Below are 19,190 nucleotides of genomic sequence, written 5' to 3'. Positions count from 1 at the left end.
GCCCCCGGCGTCCCGCGCTCGTGCTGCCCCGGGCGCTGCTGTGGGGCGGCTGTCCCTGAAGCCGTGTGCTCCCCCACAGGCTCCCGACATGAGCAGCTCCGAGGAGTTCCCCAGCTTCGGGGCTCAGGTGGCCCCCAAGACCCTCCCGTGGGGCCCCAAGCGATAATGACCGAGGAGCAGCACCCGCCCCACGAGGGTCCGTCTCACGCTGACCCGGCGGCCGGACCCTGCGCACGTGTCGACCCCGCCGCCCTGAGGTCTTACAGTGAAGCCGGCGGCCCCGGCCCGGCCCTGTGCTCGGCACCTCGCGAACACTAAGGAGGCCGTGGTTCGGAGCCACCCTGCCCGCCGGCCAAGCCCCCGCCCGCCGGGAGAGCCCGCAGCTGCGGCCGCGCCTGCTTCCTGTCATGACCTCAGGAAATAAATTTCCTTGACTTTATAAAAGCCAAACGTTTGCCCTCGTCCTTTCCCACCTCCCTCTCCCTGCCTGGCGCAGACGTCCTCCTGGAGGACAACCCGCTTCTTCAGCTGCTGGAAAGTCCACTGACCCAGACCCCGGGGTCGGGGGGAGGCCCTGCATGCTCACTGGCCCAAGTGAGAGCCCAGGGCCGCCCGAGGACCAGAAGGCCGGTGGTGGGGGTAGCTCTCAGACGGCCTGGCCTCCGCGTCGGGCCTCCACCCCAGACCGCCCAGCCCCGCAGGTTGAGCCGAGGCCGCTGGGCAGGGCTCTGAGGAACGCAGGTGGGGGTGAGGGAGCTGGGTGCCCCACTTCTCCATTGAGGACCCCCCCCTCCCCGCAGCAGGCCTGCTTGTTCTTCTGCACCACCTTCAGCTCCCCCGCGCCCACCAGCCCCCCGCTCCGCCCCTCCTCCCTGCCCCCGGCCCCCCAGTCCACTGGGTTCTGCTGTTCACTGTGGCCTCGGGGCCGCACCCTCCCCAACCCCTGCAGTCCAGAGTGGGGGGCGCACAGGCCACCCCCCAGGCATCCTCAGATGCATGTACAAGAGGTAAGCAGTTGGCCCGGGGGTGCAGAGGCTGTCCCAGCCAGCGGAGAACTGGATCCTTCTCAGGAGTCTGGTGGGGTGGTCTGGGTGGTGGCCCCAGGTCTCCGCAGGGCAGGGTGCTTGGTGAAGGGGAACGTGGGGCCCTGGGCTGTCTGTCCCCTGGAGGTGATGGGCCACTCTGAGTTGTCTGGTCCCTGGTCCCTGACCTCCTGGAGAAGCTGACCGTGTCCTTGAGAGAGTCACCACTGCTTAGCCCACCTCCTCCCCCACCCCCACCCCACAGGAGGTTTTTCTCTCAGTTTATTAACTCAGGCTCAGTCGTCTTGACTGCGATTCCTGAACAGACCAAGAGTAGTCTCCCCACTGCAAGTCCCCGCTGGCCCATGCGGCCTTGAACATGTCTGTCCGTAGGCGGGGCCGACGGGGCATGCGTGCAGCCCCAGATGAGGTGGAGCCGATGGCCGGGGAGGACAGAAGGGTGCCCTCCTGCCTCCCCAGGGGCCCTGTCCCCGGGAGCCCCTCCACTGTCTGTAGGGTCTCGAAGCCTCTGCCTGGTCAGCTCCTGCCCGCTGCCGCTCTGACTCCTGGGGAGTCTGCCCACAGCTCCCTGCGTCCTTCCTGCAAGGTCCTCTGCCGCCTCCACCTTGCCCTCCCCAAAGGGACCTTTTTAAATTCCCATGAGAGACTTCGCACATGTGCGCTCATTGCAAACCCCGGCCTTCACTGTGTCTGTGCTGGTGGTGGTTGAAGGTCATGCGGTGAGTGCCCTGGCCTGTGCCCTGCGGCCTCCGGGGCTGCGAGCACCTGACGGCCCGGGGCATGTCTGTCTCCTCTTCGGATGTGTTTCGTGTCACATGTGTCCGTAGCTACCATCCATCCCTTGGCCTTAACTTTGAAATCTGGAGATTATATGCAAACATATGTGAAGGCTCGTGAATATGGATGACACTGGAATTTTATAAATTCTAAAATAAAATCCAAACTGGATACAGTGTGCTGAGACTCGTCTTATCACACCCTGCCGAGCTCAGTCTCAGAACCAGGCGTGTGTGGCGTGCTCTGAAGGGTCACTGGGCACCCACAGATGCTTGGTGCGGCCCCCCAGCTGGCACAGGGTTCTCAGCCCTGAATCCACAGCCTCACAGGAGCCAGGGCGCTGGGAGGCGTCACTGTTGGGGGCAGACGGTGACCTGAAACTTTCCAGGGCACCAGGGGGCGGGGATGAGAGTTTGATGGCAGCCAGGCAGGATGGCCCAGTGGTCTTCATTCGGGGCATCACAGCACAGTGCTGCCGGGAAGGCTCGTGGTGTGCCCCATGGAAGAGGCCACGCCTGGGGGTCCCGCCCCTGAGGCCAGGGTGTGACCACTCCAGGCGGGAAAGGAAGGCAGCGCGGGCAGGCCCTGCCAGGCACCACACCCCAGTGACCAGGGCTGTATCTTTGTATGAACGCTGGTCACGCTGGTGTGCTCACTTCGTGCAAGCCCAAGATTTCTTATGTCTCCATAAGTTTACTTTTAAAAGTTTGAAACAACAATGTCAACCATCTGGGAGGAAACACCTGTGGATCTTGTAACAAGGACACGGTGCACACAGCCCCACTGCCCACAAGCAGAAGGACGGCTCATTTTCTGGACGGTGGGTGAGCAGGCAGCTGCCCCTCGGTCTCAACCCCTCCTGGTCAAGAAATACTTGGTGCTGCCTGAGGCCCGGATCTGTGGGTTTTATAAAGGCATCGACTGGCAGTTCTGGGGAGAGGCTTGGCGGACTGCAGTGCATCCAAGCAGTTTAAAACCCATGTGTTCTTTTTGCCAGTGCTGTGCACCTCAGGGAGTGCTCCCCTGAGGGAGTCAAAAGTGGGCACTGTCTCCTGGCGTCTATGCCGCGGGGCTTGCAGCCACAGAGCAGAGGACAGGGAGCAGCCGGCGAGGCTGGGGGTGCTGTGTGGTCGGAGCTCAGAGGAGGCAGACACAGGGCGCTCACAAAGACGGGCGGTGGGTGACGTCCACCTGCAGGCACCGTGGAGCTCCCCGCCCTGAAGATGGCCCCATGCAGACAGACGGGAAGGCTCGGAGAAGGAGAGCCACCAAGCGTCACGGGAGTGAATGTCCTTTCCTCCAATTGCTTCAAGGAGTAAAGTTCAGTCTCCCTCCAAACCTTCCCCATTGAGGCACTCGCCACCGTGAGGCTGCTGCTGGCCCCAGGCTTGCGGGAGCCAGGTGCTGCCACGGGAAGCACTGAAAGGGCTGCTCAGAGGCTGTGGACAGGCTGGAAGGAAAAGGCGCCCGAGCAGTGAGGGGACGGAACTGCAGGCCTTGTCAGAGGAGGGGACTGCAGGGGCCCCGGGGCGGGGTGAGCAGACTCAGCTGTGGCTCAGAACAGTCTGGTTTGGGGCTGCCAACTGGGGTATGTGAAGGGCAGACCAGACCCCGCCTGGACTGAGTAAGAAGCAGCCGGGCTGGCTGCAAGGGGGGACAGGGAGGGCCATATGGAGGACCCCAAGTCCACCAGCTTGAGGGGAGATGAGCCCCATCCAGGGCTGATGGGGGCGGACGTGTGAAGCCTGTGGAGGCCACCTTCTGTGCCTGCGAGGCCAGGGAGGGGGGAGGGGGGCAGGCGAAGGCGGGGGAGGCCAGTGAAGGGCGGGGGCATGACGTGAGGGGAGGCAGCACCTCAGCTATGGAGCCATCCTGCCCAGGTGAGGGGGGAGGTGAGGCTGGGCTGGGCGGGACATGGCAGGGAAAGCTGCCCCTGGGCACCACGTGCCCATCTTCCAGGTGCCCCGGCTGGAGACAGCGGGCCATGGGGCCAACCCATGCCAGGGCCTGGGAGGCAGAGGGGCCGGGAGGGGGGCAGTGGCCTCTGAGGTGGGAAGCCTTTGACAGCATCACCCCCTACCCCTCCTCCAGGGCCCTCAGCCCCTCCTGTGGGCGAGCTGTGACTCCAGCTCCTGGCAACCTAGGCTCTGGGCCCGGACTTGTCTCTGAGCCCAAGGCTTGGTTCTCTTTCGCTACAGTTGTTCCAAGAAGAGCCTGTTTTCAGGAAAGATCAGAGGAGGAGGATCGTGATTAGGCTCTGACCATGGCAGAGTGCGGGCAGGGCTGGGGGTGGGGGCTCACCTAGTTCTCAGCTAGCGTCCCCTCGGCGTGGTAGTACTCCCGCTTCACCTGATCGCCACAGATTCAGGGATGTCGGTTTCCACGAGGTCGAGGAGCCACCAGTGCAGGGCACCATGTGCTGGGTGGGAGCAGGGGTGCCGGGGGGGCCACGCACCCCCACCCCTTGGCACAAGTGCCAGAGTGGGGCCAGAGGTGGGCAAGGGCTCCGCAGGCATGAGCTGAGCCGGACAGCAAGCATCAGCGCAGGAAAGGAAACTCCGGAAGAGTCAGAGGCCACAAGGCAGACCACCCCAGCTTCCACGGACCCTGCAGTGCCCAGGGCCCGCTGGACAGAGGCCAGGCCGGGAGGCGAAGACGCAGAGGGCCACCGTCTGCCCGTGGAGGTAGAGCAGGGGCGCCAGGAATAATGTCCATCATCCTCCCGGAAGGCCTGGTACCTGCGGGAGGCAAGCGGTGGTGGGGGTAAGGCTGAGGTGCCAACGCCCTTCTCAGCCTGCCACCCGCTCCCCGCCGCCGGGCTCAGCATTGCAGCTCCGGAGGCGGCAGTGAGGGGCGCCAGGCCCTCCCAGCCTGGCCTCTTCGGATGCCGCTCCGCCCCTCCCCTCCCGTGGGAGCCCCGCCCCCGGCGACCTCACCGGCACCGGCGGCTGCTCACGGCGCTGAAGGCGGGCGGGGTGGCGCCAGCGTGAAGCCGGCGAAGCGGCGCAGGTCGCTGGCCGGGCTCCACTGGTAGTGGGCGCGCGGCAGGAAGTAGGCTGAGAAGGCCAGCAGGAACGCCCAGGCCGCCGGCGAGTGAGCGCGGGGCCGCGCGCCCCGGCCGGCCCGCTCTCCCGGCTGATGCCTGCCAGGTGCGGGATGCCTCCTGCATGCGGAACCAGATGCCCATGCCCAGCGCGCGCTCGGCCATCAGGCGGATGAACTGGCGCGCGTCCAGGTGGATCTCCACCCAACTGCTGAGCAGCGCGAAGAGCGGCGCGAGCGGGCAGGCGGCCCCGAAGGTGGCAACGAAGCCGAACTGCAGGACTGCGGGGATAAGGGTCACCGCCAGGCCCTCCGGTGGCCACGGCGCGCGACCCTGACTTCCGCGCGCCCGGTTTCATCCGGCGATAAGGACCACGCGCACCTGCGGCCAGTGGCCAGACACTGCCCACCGCAAACCCTTCCCCGCGCCCTTCGGGGAGGCAGGGGGGCCACCCCTGCTGCGCCCACAGTCCCTGCTTCTACTCATCCCACAGGCTCCAAGGCATGGCCCCCTTCTCCAGGAAGCCTCCCCAGCATGCTCTCACAGAGCTGGGTGCGTTTCTGGCCGGTCCCGGGCCTCCCCCTGCAGCCTGTGGTCTGGAACTTGTAACTGTCCTTCCCAGCGCCGCGCCCGCCCTGTGGACTCGTGGCAAGATTCTAGGAAGGGGCTCCTTGAGAGGGGCTCCTTGCTCTTATGTAAGATTCCTAAGGAGAGCCTGGGGCCTGGCGGCCTTTCGTCCAGTGGTCACCCACTCACGTTATCATGAAGAAGCACGTTCCTCCCTGTGTGCCTTCTGCCCTCTTCATCCGCAGAACGAAGCCACTGGCATCACCCCTGCTGCTCTGGCCGCCGGGGGCTCAGAGCAATGCCTTGACTGTGCTGCGGTTCTCCCTTCTGTCATCAACAGAAGGGCCGCATGAGACGCAGACCCTGGCCTCAAAAAGCGCAGCCACCCCCTCCATGCGGGGGACAAGCCCCAAACACGGGCCCCCTCCTGGCAAGGGCACTGGAGGGCCCAGCGGAGTGTGGGCATCGCAAAGCTGTCCGGAGAAGCCCAGCTCCCCAGTGCCGCCTCCGTGCAGCCTCACCCCGGCCTGAGCACCCTCACTGCTCTCCTCACGCCCTGCACGGGGCTCTGGCCCCGGCATTCGGGGGTGGGAAGAGATGAAGGCCACTCCAAGCGAGGTGCCCCAGGTCCCCTCTGAGTCCCTGGGCCTGGCGTGCTGCCCCTCCCGCCCTCAGCCAGCCCTTCTTGAGTGCTCCCCGCTGTGGCCCCCGCCGTTCGTTTCCTGGTCTCTCCAGGCCTGGCTCCATCAGGGACCCCCTGTCACACCTATCCTTACACTGTGTTTCGAGGCAGCTGCAGACAGGGATGCTGAGTCTGGAAGGCCCCTTGGTGGTGCAGTTACCCTTCCCCACGGCGCTGGGGGTCATGGCCCCTACCGTGGCCCCTTCCTATCTTGAGATACCTGTCAAAAGCTGGTAGTCCACCTCCCAGGGCCCCTGGCCGGCCTCCAGGGAAACTCCTGCCTTCCTCTTCTGGGAGTGGAGCTGGAAGCCTTGCCAGCAGCCTTTGGCTTCCTAGAGACAGAAACACCAGGAAGACGGCCCTGTCCTGAGCCCGCCCCTGGGGCCCAGGGTGGGCAGAGCCTTCTGCACCCGCGTCCCCCTGGTGGGGCAGCGTGCCAGCCTCCTAAGCTCCCTGAGGCAAGTCAGCGCTGCTCAGAGGAGACGGCAGGAGCTACGTCAGGGAGGGAGCAGATGAGGACCCCAAGACATGAATGTGTGGGCACTTCGCTGCCCACACTTGCACTCGTCTGGCTACACCCTGTCTGCTGTAATCTTGAATTCAGCTTCCCAGCCCCTCCTGCTCTGACAGTCAGGGCCACACCACAGAGGGCATGTGGCCGGGCTAACGTCTGACAGCCGTGGTTTGTGGCGCCCAGGAGTCTCCAGGGAGATGAGGTGTGCAGGGGCTGGTGAGGGTCCAGCCTGGGTCCAGCCTTGGGCTGGGCGTGAGGCCACCCCTGGGTGGGTCAGTGCAAGGGCTCTGGCCTGGGCGGGGGGTGGGGGTGGGGGTTGGCCTCAGTTGCCTTGATTGCAGGCACAGTGGTGCCAGTGGCTGGAACCAGGGGATGGGACCCCAGTGTCCCCATTAAGGGCACCAGAAGCCTGGGGCCTGCCCTTGCTCCTCCCTCCCCGAAGAATACCTGGCCCAGCCCCAGGGGGCTACAGACAGGATGGACCGGTGGTTGGGGCAGCGCCCAGGAACCCAGGCCGCCTGCCCTCCAGAGGCAGCCCCAGGGCAAGAGACCCCAGGGCGCGCCTGTGGCAGCGCCACAGGCTGGGGGCGCCGAGAGCCTGTGGGCCGGTAGCCGGGTGGAGCCGCCCCTGCATGTGCCCGGGTCGCTGGGGTCCTGGTGGGCTGGACCTGCCTTCCCCACAACCTCTCCTCCCAGCGGGGCTGGCTACCCCAGCCACTCCTGGGTCCCACGGTCCCTGGATGCTTTCCGGGCAGGTGGGGTGGGGTGGGAGACTCACCCTGGGGAGTGTAGGGACAGGAATCTCCTGCACGGTGTTGATGACCTGCTTGCCCACCATGATGACCAGGAGCTCCTGGGCCAGCTCGGCGAGGCAGCCCCCAGCGGCACACTGCGGCACCCCCCCTTCAGGTTAGCTGGTGGGAGGGACCAGGCTCAAGGCCCCTGTCCTTTTCCAGGCCTCCAAAGTGGCCCCTGCCACGCCCTCACATTCCTTTCAGACGGGCCAGGGGCACCTTGAGGCCTGCAGAGACCTTCCTTCCCTTCCTTCTGTCAGGCAGGTAGAACAGGGAAAAGGAGTCCAAAATGGCAGTGGCTACAGACAAGGAAGGGAAAAGCCCACGAAAATGGAACAAAAGAAGGTCTGACGACCCAAGTGAGGACCTCAGGTAAAACAACACTCCTGGCTGGCCCAATTTACATAGGACAGGCCCAGGGAGAGAGAAACATATAAATAGAGGAGCCAGAGCCAGCTCTCTCTCTCTCTCTCTCCCCCCGCCCCCGCCCCGCCGCGCGCTGGGGTGCTCTTCTCGTGTCTTTAGATCGGCGTGCCCTCATGCCTCGAAGATGGATTTTCCTGCTATCTTCTAAATAAAATAGAGCTGTAACACTGATTTGTCTAAGAACTATAACACGGTCCATTCGAGACCTGAGAGCTATAACACAGTCTATCCAAGACCCGAGAGCTGTGACACGCCGAGGGGGCTTTAATGTCCGTCACTCCAAATCTTTGTTGTGACGAGACAAAGAATCGAGGAACATACACTGGCGTGACACTTCCCCATCCTGACCTCACTCAAGCCCCCGCAGTCTTCCCCAGGTCCAGCGGGCAGATGCTATGGGACATCAGAGGCATGGCCGTGTGGCACCCTGGGCTCTTTGGGGAACCATGTGGAGTCACGTGGGGTTGACCCTAGCCTGTGGATCCGGGGCAGACCCAGGATGCAGGCAGGCCTCACTAAGCAGGGGCCTGATGACTCCAGTGAGAGGCGGGTCCCGGGGCTCTTAGTGGGGAACCTGTGGGACGACATGCCTTGCTCTGGGGTTAAGCTAGAGGGTGTTGTCCTGAGCTCTTGGGACATCAGCCCACACTGCAAGATGTCTTCCCTACCAGGAGAGGAGAATCTGCCTGAAGAATCTGCCTGAAAACACAGCCAGTGCTAGGAAAAGCAGTGCAAAATTGTTCAAGTGCCTGGTTCCAGCCATCCCTGAACTCACAGTCTCCTGTATTTTCAATAGAGGAGCCCACGAAACTGCATTTTTTGCTGGAACCATTTTGAGTTGGGAACTTTTCCTGTTGATAACTGCAGGCTGCCTGCCTGCTGTGTGCCATGAGCAGTCCTGCCCTGAGTTTCAGCCCATCTGCCCTGTCTCCCCAACATGTGAACCTGGAGAGGGTTCCTTAGGGACAGCCCCTTTGCAGGGAGCTGTCAGACTGGGTCACAGCTCTGACCCATGGAAAGTTGCTGTTCTCCCTCCTCCTCCAAAAATGGGAGCAGAGGGGCTTTCAGGGGAGGTGTTCCACGGCAACTCCTGGACCCCTACCTGTGCCTGCCTGGCCCTCAGCCAGGAAGGGACCAGATGTCTACAAGGTCTCAGGCGGGTTGGGGCAGGGTTGAGCTCACAAGCCCCCAGCGGTGACCCCCCCCCCAACTGGAGTGCTCTAGGAGCACCTCCTTCTGCACAGCCCCTGCCCTCTGCATGCTTCCCAGGGTGGCATCCGCACCCGTGAACTGATCCCGGGCCTCTCCCTGGGGTCTTGCTCTTGGGGACCCCGCACAACAGCGAGGCTTCATCCTGCAGGAAACCAGCTTCCACTATCCAGAAAACAGCTTCCCTGTCTCTCAAAGCTGCAGGAGAGCCTGCTTGTCCTGACAGGCGGCAGGGGCACCTTGGGGAGAAGCCCCGTGGGGGGCCGTCAGCCTCTGCACCTCCAGCTTGCTGACCGAGCTTGCGGCAGCGACGGCGGCTCATGGCCCTTGCCAGTGACTGCGGCTGAGTTCGGCTGCGAATCAGGTGCCAACGGGGATAGGCGGATTGTGAGCTTCTGTGGACGGCTGTCTGAGTGGGGCCTGGTGAGGGGCACCGCCGGCTCTCCGTGCTCACCTCCTCGTTGGGGACCCCGAGCAAGGTGTAGCAGTTGCCGGGGTAGCTGCCGAACCTGGGGTGAGCCAAGCCTCCGTTCTAACGGGCACGGCGGGCATGGGGAGCGACCCCTGTGCCAGCCCACCTCTCCCGAGCGTCTGGGCGGTGTCAGGGCCACAGCGGGCGGTGCGAGGGCGGGGCCAGGGCTAAGGAGGGGCGGGGACAGTTGAGAGTGGGCGGGGAAGGGGCGGGCTGAGGTGGATCAGGGTGAGGCCGAGGCGGGCCCAGGAGGGCATGGGCGGGGCATGGGCGGGGCGGGCTAAGGAGGGACGGGGGCGTGGCCAGGGCGGGCCCAGTGGGGGTGGTGAGATGAATGGGCGGGGCTAACTGGGCGTGGTGTGGGCGGGGACGTGGGCGTGGCGGACCCAGATGGGCGTGGTGTGGGCGGGGCGGGAAGGTGTGGCCAGTGCAGGCGCTAACCTGCTCTTGAAGAAAGCGGTGTAGAAGCGGCGAGTAGAAGCTGACGAACTGGAAGATGGACACCCTGCGGGTGAAAGCGCCCTCGGACTCGACCTGGGCGCCCCTCTAGGGCACAGCGGGTGCCTGCGTCAGACACCTCCCCGGCGCAGGGAGCGGGAAGAACGGAGGGCGCGTTTCCGAAGCTCTGACTTCAGGACCTTCTAGAAGCGCTCTGCGGGTAGAGGAGGAGCCGGGCAAGTGCCGGTAAGAATTAATACGATGTGGCTCCGGAAAACGGGCTGGGCACGGGTCTGGGGCGCTGGGCGCCGGAGGTGCCTGGTAAGGAGGCACTGAGACGGAGGCGGGCCCCACGAGGCCGGCTGGAGGACACTCCCAGGCCCCGCCGTTGCAGGGACACTGTGGGCGGTTCCCCAGGGCGCTGTCCCTGGCCTCCCGCACGCCGTCTCCCCTGCACTCTGCCTCCGTCTCCCCGGGGTGCGCCGGGCTCTGTCTCGTCCCGGGACCGGGGCTGCAATTCGTGCAGCTCGTGGACGGATGTATTTGTCCTTCGGAAACGGAAGGAGGTCACAGAAGGGGGGCGCCCCACCCCCGCCGAGGCTCCGCCCACTGCTGTTTAAGGGGCTTCTCGGGGAGGACGGGACATGTCCCAGCGGCGCCTCGCTCAGATGAGAAAAGTGACTGGCCGGTGCCCAGCGCTCTCAGCACTCACCCCATCTCGTCAGGACGTGAGCCCGGGCCACGTAGATCTTGGAGAGCATGAGGATGAAGACGAGGTGCATCAGGGACCCTGTGAGGCTGGCGATGCGCGAAGCCTATGGGGGACGACAGGGTGATGGAGGAGGGGACCAGAGCCCACCACCCAGCCAGCCAGCAGGAGCAGGGATGGAAGCTCACCCAGGCTGCGAGGATGCTGTTGTCCGACCGGGACACCAGGATGGCCGTGATGGCCCGGTACACAGTGATGGGCGCCAGGCACAGAGCACCCCGGCCACCTGCGGGGCAGCGGGTGCGTGAGCCTTGCGGTTGCAGCCTGGCACCCCGGCACCCTCAGGCCACAGCCACATGCTGTCCCACTCCCAGACCAGGCTGTGCGCCCGGCCTCTCCTGGCAGGTTGCTGGGCAGCAGGCGGTGGCCGGCAGGGAGAGGAGGGGAGGGCAGTTCTTTAGAGTTAGAGGTAGGTAACTCAGCGACCTCTGGGCGGCACAGGGGCCTCTGTGCCTTGTTGTCAGCCGACCCCCATCTCACTAGCTGAAACTGGGAATTCTTGAGATCTCCGAGGGGGGTCAGTTAGGAAGCTCCTCTGACTAGAGGGCAAGACAGGCTGAGGGGACCTGTGCTTGAAGGATGCCCCAGGCCCCTGCCCCCACATGCCTGCCTCTTGTGGCCCAGATCCCTAGCTCAGCTCCTCCCTGGTGCCCAGGAACACCGTGGCCTTTCCGAGGACCGCAAGGGCCTCCTGGGTCCCAGAGACAATTTCCCGCCCTGCCCCGGGGCAGGGCGGGGGCGCTACTGCTCACTGAGGACAGCAGCCTGATGGGCAGCGCCCAGCAGCAGGGAGCCTCACCATTGTCAGCACCGCCACAGAGCTGGCCAGCACCTGGCGCGGGGGGCTCCTCTCAGGGAAGGCGGGCTCATCCTCAGCGGTGATGGGGTTCAGTGTTGTGGGAGCTGAGGCGGAAAACTGGGGCCGCGGCCTCTCCTGGCGGGGGAGGAGGGGTACTCAGCAGGGTGTGTGCTGGGGGCGCGGCCTCGTCGGGGGACCGCCCACCTCAAGGTCCCGGCGTGCCAGCAGCCTCAGCGGTAGGCCAGTGGGCGCTCACTCGCTTCCAGGAGCAGCAGGGCCCTCAGCACCGTGAACAGATTCAAGAAGACTGTGCCTCCGCGGTCAGGGAGCCGGCTGGCCTGGGTGGGGCAGCGGGGTTTCCGCGTGCTTGGGACCGGGACCTTTCTCCCTCCTGCCCGGCCCTCGAGGAATGCCCCCCACCCCAAGCCCATCCGTCGCCTGCCCACCCTTGTACCCTGGAGGCGGTGACCGTCTAGTGCGCAGGGGGCAGCGATGTCGCCCCAGAACCTCCCCCACCCCCGACTCAGGATGAGATGAGCCTGGGGACTCGGGGTTGACGCTGCAGTGGGTGACACTTTGGGGCACTGGGTTGGGGGGTGACTGTATTTTGCTCATGGGGGCCAGAGGGTGGACTGTAGTGGCTTGAACTGTGCTCCTGAAAAGATACGTCCTCCTGGACATACGTTCTGATAGGAAGGCGATCAGAATACAGCCTTCCTTGGAATAAAGGCCTTTGCATGTGTAATTAGGATAAGGAGCCCCCAATGAGAGCACCCGGATTAGGGGGACCTGGAACCAGCGACGAGCCCTGGTAGGAGGAGGGAGACAGACACGGCCTGCACAAAGGGAGAGGCCACGTGAAGGCAGGAGGGATGGGAGCGGCGCGGCCACAAGCCGGCGAACGCCAGAGTTCCCAGAGCCACCGGACCCGGGGCGGGCACCCCGCACCTTCTCCAGAAGGAATCAGCTGCCACACCAGCAGTGCTGGACTCTGTCTTCAGAACCATGAGGAAATCAGTTTGTTGTTTTAACCCCCATTTGTGGTCCTTTGTTAGGGCAGACCTAGGCCACTGGCACAGACAGGTTCCCAGCAGGGTGTGGAAGGCGTGTCTGTCTGTGGGTCCGTTCTGGGCCCCAAAGCTCCGGCCCAGGGGGTGTAGGTGCAGGCCTCTCGGCCACGCTCAGGGAAAAGCTAGACCCATCCTGGAAGTGCGCAGGCTGACGAAACCCGCAGCCTGAGGACTCTGCCTGAGGGCGGCAAGGTCTGTGTGCTCGGGGTCCTGCACTTGACCTTCTTGGCCACCATACCTAATAGCAGGAGTAACAGGAAGAGCTCCCACGGCGTCCACTGTCCAGCTGCTCTGCTGAGCACTGCAGGCTGGGGGCCAGCCGGCCTCAGCCGGTGGGGACGCTGCCTCCTGGGTGAGTAACGCACAGGGCGCTCAACCTTGGATGGTGCCAAGCGGGGCTCCCCGGAGGGATGTGGCCGGACCGGGGAGCAGGGGGTTGCCCTCCACCGTCGCCAGCCCGCCCTCGTCCCTGGACCAGGACGCAGGCGCAGGAGAGCAGCCAGAGGGGCAGACTGGGCAGAGGGGGCACAGCTCCAAGCTGTCTCCACCACGCACGCGCCTGCCTTCACCTCAGCCCTGCCCTCTGTCTCCCCACTGGCTTTGCCAGGCCCAGCATTTCTTTGAAAAAATGTATGCAATAATTCTTGAGATAACTTTTTGAAATTTTAGCTTAAAAGCCAAGCTCTGTCATTTGCTTATGATAAGAAGCGTTGACACTCTTGTAAGAAACAAGGGCACGTGCCAATACCACTAACCTAAGGACACACCTGCCCACTTGTGTTGGCCTGGGAGCACACTGGTCTACCTGTCAGTCTTCCAGCCAAGTCCCAGGGCCCTCCGTGACCCCCGGGGGTGGGGGGGCTCCGTGCTCACCTCTACCCCCAGCTCTGCCCTGGGCCTGGCACCTGGGAGCCCCTCCGACCGCACACCCACCTCAGGAGACACAGGGCCAGCCTGCGAGCAGAGGGCAGAGGACGCTTACGTGGGTTTGTCTGAGGACACCATGAGGCAGCCCACCAGGAACACCCGCGTGCCCACCGCCTCTGCTGGCAGGAGCCAACCTGCGTAGAACCCTCAGGGGAGACACTGGGCTTGCCTCTGGGTGATCTGGGTGGGTCTGGTCTCCAGGGCTGGGCTGAGCCCCAGAGAGATCTGCACAGCTGCATGACTGGCAGGGAGCCCCACAGGGGCGGGGTGGGGGCGGGGGTGCAGGGCCTTCCGGGAGGAGGCTGCGAGGCGATGGCCCCCAGGCAGCGCTCCTGGCAGCTCTGGGGGGCTCCATCCCCCTGCCCTCACCCCTGACTCTGGACCTCTCCCCCTGCTGACCTCGGCAGCTGACCCCCGGGCTCCCGCACCTCCCAGAACCCCCTTTCCTGAGCCTCAGTCACTTCACATCACCACGCCAGGGATAAGGCCCCTCCTGGAGAGGCACCCTGCTCAGCGGACTCCAGTCCTGGAAGCTGGGCTCGTTCTTGACGCCTCCGGCTCTGCACCCAGCCTGCCACGGCCAGGTCCTTCATGAGCGCCCCGTCTGCCTCCCACGGGTCACCCCCAGGCCCGCCCCGGCCTGGCATCTGGCTTCCCCTGCATTGGCCAGAGTGACCTCTGAGATGCAAGTCTGTCGAGAACCCAAAGGAGGCCCTACCCATTGTGCCCCAGGGCCCTTGCCCTCCTGGGGCCCTGTCCCCTGCCCGAGTCCACCGTGGCCGTGGGTGGCCTCTCCTCTGTGTCCCCTGGTCAGTGTACAGGGCATGCACAGCTCCCCAGCATGGCTTGCACGCTTGCTATCCTTGGGGCAAGAAAGGGCTTCAGCAGCTGGGACGGTGGGATCATGGCTGTGCAGGGCGGGGTAGACTTGTGAGCAGAGCAAGGAGCCCGGGTACCTGGGGCAAACGGCCAACCCCAGGGTGTCAGCCTGTCTGCAGGAGGCAAGGGGGCTGTTCTCCCCGGGCCCCGGGCAGGGGTGACCTCCTCTGGGGCGGGAGTTCCTGGGGTGGCCCCAGGCTTCTCGGGACATGCCTGGTGGGCTGGGGCATTGGGAGTCGAAAGGGGGTCTCCCAGAACAGCCATGGTGAGGGTTTAGCCATGGTGAGGGTTTACCTGTGCAGGGTTTATGGTGCAGGGAAGCGGCTGGGCGGGGCGGAGCTCGGCCAGGGCGCACTGGCCTTGGAGGGGTCAGCTTGGCCGCAGGCTGAGCCCCCCAGCATGGCTCGCCCCTGGGGGCACTGATTAGCAGATGCTGCCCTGAAGGCCAAGTTGGGTCCAGGAGGCCCTGAGGGCATGGGCACGGGACTCACTGAGCCAGGCGAAGCGCAAGGCCACCTTCTCGCCAGAACCCCTGCGTATGCGGCCCACAGGCTGGTGCTTGCCCCGCTCACCTCAGCGGGCCCCGTCCAGAGCAGGACCTGCCGCTGGCTGAGGCCCGGGGCCTGTGGGCCCTGCGGGGGTGTCACCAGGGGGCTGGGGACGAGGGGCTGTCAGGTGGGGAAACTGCAGGTGGGTGGAGGCACCCTTGCTGCACCAGGCAGGGGTCTAGGTGTGGGCGCTTCAGGGCTGGGCGAGCCCCACAGGGCCCCTGCCCTGGTGGACAGAGGGCGGACACTGAAGGGAGCAGGGTCGCTGCCCCAGGGCAGAGGGCCCTTCGGGGTGAGCGGTCCAGCACGGCCTCTCTGAGGAGGGCCTCTGTCCTGGGGCTCCCAGGGTCCAGTGATGGGTGGAGGAGGCACCTGGAGTGGAGGCCCTGGGGAGCCAGTGACTGCGGTTTGAGCAGGCTCCCTGTCTCTGGGCGGGGGTCCTGCCGCCCGAGTGTGCAGACTGGCCAGAAGCGGGAGAGGTGCTCCCCAGCACAGTGGGCAAACCCCCAGGTCACACGGCGGAGGGCAGGCAGACCCTTCTCCAGGTCACACAGCGGTGGGCAGACCCCCCCAGGTCACACGGCAGGAGGCAGACCCCCCCCAGGTCACACGGCAGGGGGCAGACCCCCCCCAGGTCACACGGCAGGGGGCAGACCCCCCCAGGTCACACGGCGGAGGGCAGGCAGACCCCCAGGTCACACGGCGGGGGGCAGACCCCCACCCACCTCCTGACCAGACAGTGGACTCTGTCAGGGGTGGTGATAAGGTGGCTGAGTGGTGCGGTGAGCGTCCCCGACCCGGCAGTGCCTGGGTGACCTCCCGAAGGGGGAGCTGCCCACGGAGCCGGCCTGTCCCATCACAGGGGTGTCACCACTGCTGCACGTCCCCAGGGCAGGACCTGGGGTCCTCCTCGCCTGGAAGCTCCCCCTTTGGCACCCGCCCCCCGACCCTGCCTCCAGCCCCCAGGACTCACGTCGTTCAGGGGAGGCTGAGCTCAAGACCCCCACCCCTGCAGCTGATAGATCCCAAACAGGCTTTTCCTCTAGTGGCCCTGAGAGGCCTTGGCCAGGGTCTCGCGCAGCTGGAGGTCGAGTGGGAGGCCTGTCAAGGGTGGTATGACGGTGCAGCAGGACTCGCGGGTCACGACAGCCTCCTGGGGCCCCGGTGAGAGAGGTGAGGACGTGCCCGCCTTGGCTCCCCAGGCACCGGCCCCCCTGGCCTCCTCGGGCACCGGCCACCTCCCCGGGCACCAGCCCCAGAGCGGGTGTTCTCACTCTTGGCAGGCCTGGGCCTTGGCTGGGAGGCTGGGCTCATGGCGTTTGGCCTGGGATTGCCCTCACACCCCTGCCAAGCACAGCCTGCGCTGGCCCCTCGCTCTGGGCAGCTGTTCCCCCGAAAGGCCTGTGTCGGGAGGGGGGCCCAGCCCCTGCTGGGCAGCCCACGTGGCCCTGCCCTTGGGTCTGCAGGGGCCAGTTCTCCTGGGCAGACCCAGCCCAGCCCTCCCCGGCCACCAGCCAGCCCTGCCCGCGGTTCTCAGGGATGCTGCTGCCGCGGGCCTGCCGCCCCTTTGGCCTCCTTCTTCACTGACCCACCGGACCCACACCTGCCCTGGCCCCACGGCCTTGGCAAGTCCCTCCAGTCCTTGAAAGTGACGTCCACTGGGGCCCTGCGGGCCTGCGGGCCTGGAGCAGCGAGGTGGGGACAGGCTCCCCGCCGCAGGGCCTCCCAGCCCTGGACAGCACAGGCCAGCCTTCCCGTGTCCACAGAGGCCTCTGCTGCCTGCTGGGGGCCCTGGGTCTGGGCCACAGGCTCTGAGCCGGGTTGGGACCCCCCACTCACCGTCTGGTGCCCATGGGCGCTGGGGAAGAAAGGGGCCTGGCTGTCCCTGCTAGGGACCTGTGGTGTGAAGAGTCGGGGCCCAGCTGCCTGGGCCTCTGCTGGGCCCGCAGAGCGGCCTTGCCCCCGGCCACACAGGTGGCTTCTGCGTGGGGCTCTTCCTCTCCTGAGGTCACGGCAGGTGCTTGGGTGGTACGGACACCCCCGGGGCAGGGCAGTGGCGGTGCTTGGGCAGATGAGCCCATGGCAGTCTGTGTGCCTGGGAGCTCTGAGTGTGGCGCCCAAGGCCTCTCTCTCTGGGCGGTGTCTGGCCGGTGGCTGACCGCAGGGCCTGCCCTGGACCCAGAATCTCAGGAAGCCCTGGGGAGGGGGCACGAGTCTGCCCCCCAGCCCAGAAGGGAGGTGTCCTCTGTTGGGACCTAACAAACGCCATGATAGGCTCCAGGGACTAAGGTAGGACTCACGGGAAAAGCTGAGTCACTGCCCAGGGAGGTCATCCCCGCGGATGCCAGGACTTGTCTAATCAGCATACTCCCCGTAACCTGGTTTGAGTTTATCAGGACGTAAAAGACATTCCCCTGCAGCCAAGAGCCAATTAGTAAATACCAGGAAACCCCTGCAGCCAATAAAGATTAGCCAATTAGTAAATACTAGGAAACTCCTGCAGCCAATCAGCCCTTGCCAACTCTCTGTCTTTGTTCTAAACCTATAAATACTGCTGTAAATCTGGGCTCGGGGCTCTTGCTCCACTCCACTGCGTTGGATGTGGCGGGAGCCCTAGCTTGAGCTAGAAATAAAACCCCTTCATGCTTTTGTATTGCTGTGGACGTCTTATTCTCTCAGTTTTGGGGACTCGGACTCTGGGCATAACATCCTCAGTGCGGGGGTTCCCCCCAGGCCTGGGTGCCCCTGTAACCTGCATGCTGGGTGAGGCTGTGACCGGCTTCGGGGAGTCACGTGCCAAGGGAAGGACTCCAAGAACAGTGTGGACCGGCCTCTTGCATTTTCTGTGTGAGAGGAAGCCCTACGGCGCCTGCCCGCCCATTGCTGACTCAGAGCTGGGTGGGGGTGGGCCTAACGTCCAGGGCCTGGGGTCGGGGATGAGCCCTCAGCACAGTCTCCCTGTCTGACTGATGCAGATGACGTGGGTGGAAGCCCACCCGCCCCAGACTCGCCCTCGGTCTGAGGGGAGAGTTCGGGGAGAGCGGCAGGTTTTGTTTACCCGCTTGGTGATTCTCTCACTCACCCGGGGCCCGCCTGAGGCTGTCGGTGGCTGGCGGAGCCCCCTTACTGTACAGCTGGCTCACTGAACCGGCAGGAGTGTGACTCTGGGACACGTCGGGCACAGCATCAGCAGGCTGTTGGACCCCCAGCCACTGCAGCAAGCTGGCCAGCCAGTGGAGGCCCGGTTGGAGTCTCCTAGAAGGGACGGTCAGCTGCCCCCCATCCTGAGGGAACATGGACGCCAGCGCTGTGGGGGTGTGTGGGTTTGCTCCCGCCCGCCGTGGCCCGGCTGTGGACCCTGTGTAGACCAGGAGAGCCTCTCCCTCTCTGGGCGCTGTGGGGGTGTGTGGGCTTGCTCCCGCCCACCCTGGCCCGGCCGTGGACCCTGTGTAGACCAGGTGAGGCCCAGAGCTGTCTCGGCATGAAGGGGCAAGAGAGCGGTGGCTTCCCCTTGTGGACCCCCACATCACGACGGTCCAGGGCCGCCCACAGCCTGGGCCACAGAGCAGCCCCAGGCCTGCCCTCCTGAGGCTGGCCGGGAGCCGCGCCCCTCCCCGAGCCCCGCTGGCCGGGCCAGCCCTCAGCGAGAGGCCTGGGGGCTCCAGGCTGGGGGTCCAGGCGGCCCTGGCCGCTGCACACACTGCCCGCCCCTCCCCAGTCCTGCCTCGGGGGGCGCCAGTCCTGCCTCGGGGGGCGCCACCCCTCACCCGACTTGGCAGCAGGGCTTCTGGGAGCACTGTGGAGCGGGGGGGTCACAGGCACCCTCAAGGACACGGAGCAGGAGCCCCCAGGCTTGTGAACAGCAGCGTGGGGCGCAGTCATGGGCGTCCCGTACCCGCAGAGGCAGGTCCTCCGCGGGGTAGCAGAGCACGGCCCGGGGGTGCGGAGGAGGAAGTGGTGCACCGTGCAGCCTCGTCCTGGACATCACGTGGCGGGGACCACGGGCTCCGTGAGAGCCTGGGGTGCACACGTGTGTGCACAGGCTTGTGTGCCCGTGGCACGTGCGGGCATCTTTGCACGTGTGAGTGCACACGTGTGCATGCCTGTTGTGTGGGTGCGCTGTGGGTGTGCATGAGTGTATGTGTGTGTCCATTCACACTGAGCAAAGAGGTGTTTCTGTAGCTGTGGTAAAAACTCACCGGCGCCATTTTAAACCTGCATAATAAATAGCAG

At 65.2% G+C, this 19,190-nt stretch overlaps 2 protein-coding genes across 5 annotated transcripts in view; one reads left to right on the top strand and one right to left on the bottom strand.

Annotated features, from left to right (window-relative positions):
* The window catches only part of LOC120856672 (high density lipoprotein binding protein), a 59,489-nt gene extending 57,498 nt beyond the window's left edge, over positions 1 to 1,991 (top strand). For all 4 annotated transcript variants that reach the window (XR_005719459.1, XR_005719460.1, XM_040232026.1 and 1 more), the window contains one exon: positions 80 to 1,991. Coding sequence is in view for 2 of the 4 variants with exons in the window: in XM_040232026.1 (XP_040087960.1) it covers positions 80 to 166 (87 nt within the window). In the remaining 2 variants the exon portion in view is untranslated. The remainder of the gene's footprint in view (positions 1 to 79) is intronic.
* A 2,130-nt stretch (positions 1,992 to 4,121) lies between these two features.
* Positions 4,122 to 18,942, bottom strand: ANO7 (anoctamin 7). The gene is given in 24 exon segments (XM_040231966.1): positions 4,122 to 4,171; positions 4,174 to 4,239; positions 4,437 to 4,558; positions 4,757 to 4,799; positions 4,802 to 4,900; positions 4,954 to 4,986; positions 4,989 to 5,182; positions 6,338 to 6,444; positions 7,405 to 7,515; positions 9,510 to 9,564; positions 9,969 to 9,995; positions 9,997 to 10,071; positions 10,674 to 10,780; positions 10,863 to 10,950; positions 11,523 to 11,668; positions 11,731 to 11,871; positions 13,079 to 13,107; positions 13,110 to 13,141; positions 13,586 to 13,676; positions 14,901 to 14,994; positions 14,997 to 15,063; positions 16,797 to 16,959; positions 18,040 to 18,241; positions 18,853 to 18,942. Coding segments are annotated over 24 exon segments (2,232 nt in total).
* Between the last annotated feature and the right edge of the window lie 248 nt (positions 18,943 to 19,190).

Source organism: Oryx dammah, unplaced genomic scaffold (assembly GCF_014754425.2).
Source record: "Oryx dammah isolate SB20612 unplaced genomic scaffold, SCBI_Odam_1.1 HiC_scaffold_28, whole genome shotgun sequence".
NCBI lineage: Eukaryota > Metazoa > Chordata > Mammalia > Artiodactyla > Bovidae > Oryx > Oryx dammah.
The sequence above is the reverse complement of the archived record's forward strand: the minus strand, read 5'-3'. Positions and strand labels throughout refer to the sequence as shown.